Below are 3,968 nucleotides of genomic sequence, written 5' to 3'. Positions count from 1 at the left end.
ATTCACTTGTGATCTTGAAACGTTAATCACTTGAATATGCTACCTACACAAATGTACTCCCGAAATTTCATTACTTTACATTAATTACTCCCTGGTGTAGGGAACTTTTTCTGCAACTGTCTTCGTGAAGTTATTGTTTGCCACGTCTGAGTGGCAACTGTAAGCGGTTAAGAATAATTTTTTTTGAAGATACAGAACCCCATTCCATTACTAGGTTGTAGACGTGTGTTTATTATTCGTATATTGTATGTGTTATTGATCCCGTGGAACGGTCGAACACTCATTAAGCGAAGTACCTTGGGTACGGTTTCACGTTGCATGTATAAGTGACATCAGTTGTCTATTTTCTATTCGCTACATAGTGCAAAGAGCTACTTCCAGATGGACACAGAACGGAAGGCATATCGGCAGTTACGATTTTTCATTGCGATATGTAGCATTTCTGGGACTGCTCCACTTAATTTTGGACACAGAAATACGAAGTTCAGAGTATCAACTATTGGAAAAGTCTACAGCATTTTCTTAGCTGTGTTGTTTGTCGTTTCTGAAGGCTATGGGATATCTGTAAGACTTCCGAAGTTACATAACAACGTGAATAACCTAACTGGGTATGTGTATGTATGCAATTTAATCCTTACAATTGTTACAGTTATGATCTTAATTTTACGAAGCACAGCTCTGAAGCAAACAGATGTCAACGTCATGTGTAGAAAGCTATTCTCAGTTGATGAGTTACTGTATGGAAATATTTTGGAAGAATACTCTAAGACTGCCACTTTCATGCGCCTTGCAGTAATTGGAGTCACCATTTACGTAACTTGTTTGTTAGGTCTTACTGTATGGCAGTTCCATTATCAAATAGCTGCACTACTGCCAGTATGTCTGTACTATTTTCCACGCAATTTCGTTACGCTACAATTCTGCACTTTTAACCTGATTCTGTACAGAAGATTTCAACAAGTCAACAAATACCTGCTGGTGTTGTTCAACATTCACTCAGAGGAACAACTTGACTGCGCTGTATCGTCCTCATTAAATATTTCTACAAGAGCTATTGGACTTGATTATGAACTACGTCCACTTTATTTTCGTCAGTTACCACAAAGGCACAGATTCTACATGACGATAAAACGTAGTAAAAAGCTCATTACCCAAAAAGGCCTAAAACTTTATAAGCCTGTTCCATTGCAACATTTGCCAAAGGTGCACTGCTTTCTTAGCGATCTGGCTAGAACAGTAAACACAGCGTACAGTTTACAGAACCTTGTGGAAGTAACGTGTACCTTTATACAAATTGTGATGGACTGTTACATAATGATTGCACACATACTACGTATTGGATCTCCTTTGGTTAACGAATCGAAAGCACTTATGTTGGTGTCACTGCCATGGACAACGCTGTCTGTCTTACGGCTTTTCAGCATAGCGTACAGCAGTGAAGTGGTCGTCCAGGAGGCAAGCCACACAGAAGAACTGGTCAGCAAGTTGGAACTGCTGTTAGCATTGGCACACAGAGAGCTACGCAGTCTACGAAAGTTCGCCCACCAGCTGCGCCGTGGTTCACTCAGATATGACGCTGCAGGTCTATTTGTAATCGACCAGTCACTTCTGACGAGTTGTGTTGCGGCCATAACGACGTACATAGTGATTCTCGTCCAGTTCGGCCTATCCAATGTCAGTAATCAGGAAACAAATGCTTGCAATTGTTAAATATCCAGCGACACATAAGTAAAGCCAGCTGTGCATATTTTTCGCATGCACCAGTGGTGAACATATGCACAAAATATGAACATAGTTTTCAAATTACATACAAGGGCTGTAAGAGTAATAATAAAAAATAGTGGGCGAGCTCAGGGTAATGATGTGTTCAGAACACTGGGATCTGAACTACTCCATACGAATACTTTTACCAGTCAACAGCGAATATTCAAAATTACATTAATAATTACTTCACAAATGGCACTGTCCATGACTATTGAACAAGATCTAGACTGAACTTACATTTACCACAGAAGATTAAAATCTAACTCGCAACAGCATTTTCTATCAATAAATAACATTGTGCAATAAACTGTATGATGGTAATAAAGACATTATTAGAACGATCTTATTTAAAACGAGCAGTTAAAACTACCTGTTAAGCAATACATTCTATGGTCAGTGTTACCTAAATAAGACAGAGTATACGTTTGGTAAAAGCTGTAACAAAGTAATAAAAATGGAAATAAAACATGTTTTCATATAACGCCTCCACAGTTTATTTGTCCCTTCTTTTATTGTATCTTCTGGAAAATCTTACAACCAAAACTATGAAATGTGTAATACAAACACCTTATCTTGTTTCCGAACTCTACATGTCTTTCATTATAGAGAGGTGCTGACTCAGTTTTTGAGGTTATCAAGTGAGAAGTTGCAGTAAATGAAATGCAAAACCTAACATCGTCACTATGGTTCAGCTTATAGTGTGTGTTTGGTGTTACTATATAGCTTGAACAGCTACGTCGTAAAGAAAAAAATTAATTATCCAACTAATTTGACCTTTGACTTTGACACAGATACAAGAGGTACTGCATTTAAACTCTCTTTTGATTTTTTTGCCTAGATGCTTAGAATTTAAATTTTTTTATCTGTCTAAGATAAAAATTAGTGAAAAAATTTAACTATAGATGCTTATGTTTCTTCGAGGGCTGCTGTAAGAACGGGTTAGAAACAAGATGAGTTTGTGGTCGAAGGTCTCCGTTTCTCCGGTTTTCAGAGAACGCCAGGCAAAGTCGGAGAAAACTGCTACAGCTCGCGATGAAGACTCCGTCTCTCTTGGCAGCTAAAGTACGCACAGTCACAGTAAGATTTTCTGGGAACCTTTTCAGAATGAGAAGGTTAAACAAAAGTGGTAACGTGGTATTTTCTAACAAACTGGTCGCTTAGGGCACGTCCTGAACACACAAGCTGACGGCGAAATATTGAGCGTTGTTTGGACCGTGGTGTAGTAGATTGGCCCGGTAATGTTATCGCTCTGCACTGCATTGCTAAAACACGCTAGTAGTTATATAAAGATCCGGGGATCCAGCATCGAAAAAAACTTCGTAGACCATATTTACCTCCAATTTCTTAAGATAAATTGCTTTTCTTGATAATTGCTATTACTAGTTGTATCTCCTCCTTTCACAGCAAAGAGCGTTGTTGACACAGCAAAGGGCGGTGTCGGCTCAATTACGGTGGCGCATCATCGCTGATACTCTCAGTCGGAATATTAAAATAATATTACATTACGTAGGGACAATGTGGACTAACGGAAAATGAGGAATGAACAGACAATGTATTGAATAAAATAACTTATTAGCGTAATTAGACTATATACTGGGAATAAACCAAGTGAGGTAGTACTGCTTTAAGCAGACGGTGTTCGAGAGTGGAGGCTCCATTTTATATCCAATTGACCATTAGGGATAAACCGAGTGAGGCAGCACTGTTTTAAACAGACTGTGTTCGAGAGAGTGAAGGCCCCATTTCGAATCCAGCTGACCGGAGATAGTTTTTCGTGGTTTCTCTAAATTATTTCAGGCAAATGGTGAGATGATACCTGCTACAAGACAACTTGTCCCGCCTGATAAATTATAAACGCATAAACACTATGTGATCAAAAGTATCCGGGCACGGTCAAAAACACATGCTTTTCGTGTTATGTACACTCTGCTGCCACCTACTGCCAGGTACTCCATATCAGCGATATCAGTAGTCATTAGACATCGTGAGAGAGCAGAATGGGGCTCTCCGCGAGACTCACGGACTTGGAAAGTGATAATATGATTGGGTGTCACTTGTGTCATACGTCTGTATGTGAGATTTCCACACTCCTAAACATCCCTAGGTCCAGTGTTACCGATGTGATAGTGAAGGGACACGTACAGCACAAAAGCGTACAGGCCGACCTCGTCTGATGACTGACAGTGACCGCCGACAGTTGAAGA

The 3,968-nt window shown here is 39.6% G+C and overlaps 1 protein-coding gene across 1 annotated transcript; it reads left to right on the top strand.

Annotated features, from left to right (window-relative positions):
* The first annotated feature begins 379 nt into the window (after positions 1–379).
* On the top strand, positions 380–2,239 carry LOC126266621 (putative gustatory receptor 28a). The gene has a single exon (XM_049970972.1). It carries the CDS (start codon positions 382–384, stop codon positions 1,708–1,710), a length of 1,329 nt encoding a protein of 442 aa, XP_049826929.1. The 5' UTR covers positions 380–381; the 3' UTR covers positions 1,711–2,239.
* Positions 2,240–3,968: the final 1,729 nt, after the last annotated feature.

Source organism: Schistocerca gregaria, chromosome 4 (genome assembly GCF_023897955.1).
Source record: "Schistocerca gregaria isolate iqSchGreg1 chromosome 4, iqSchGreg1.2, whole genome shotgun sequence".
Classification (NCBI taxonomy): domain Eukaryota; kingdom Metazoa; phylum Arthropoda; class Insecta; order Orthoptera; family Acrididae; genus Schistocerca; species Schistocerca gregaria.
This window is presented reverse-complemented; position numbering and strand designations above follow the sequence as displayed.

Excerpts from the sequence above, each read along its gene's own strand:
- LOC126266621 (XM_049970972.1), top strand. The coding sequence starts at position 382 with ATGGACACAGAACGGAAGGCATATCGGCAGTTACGATTTTTCATTGCG.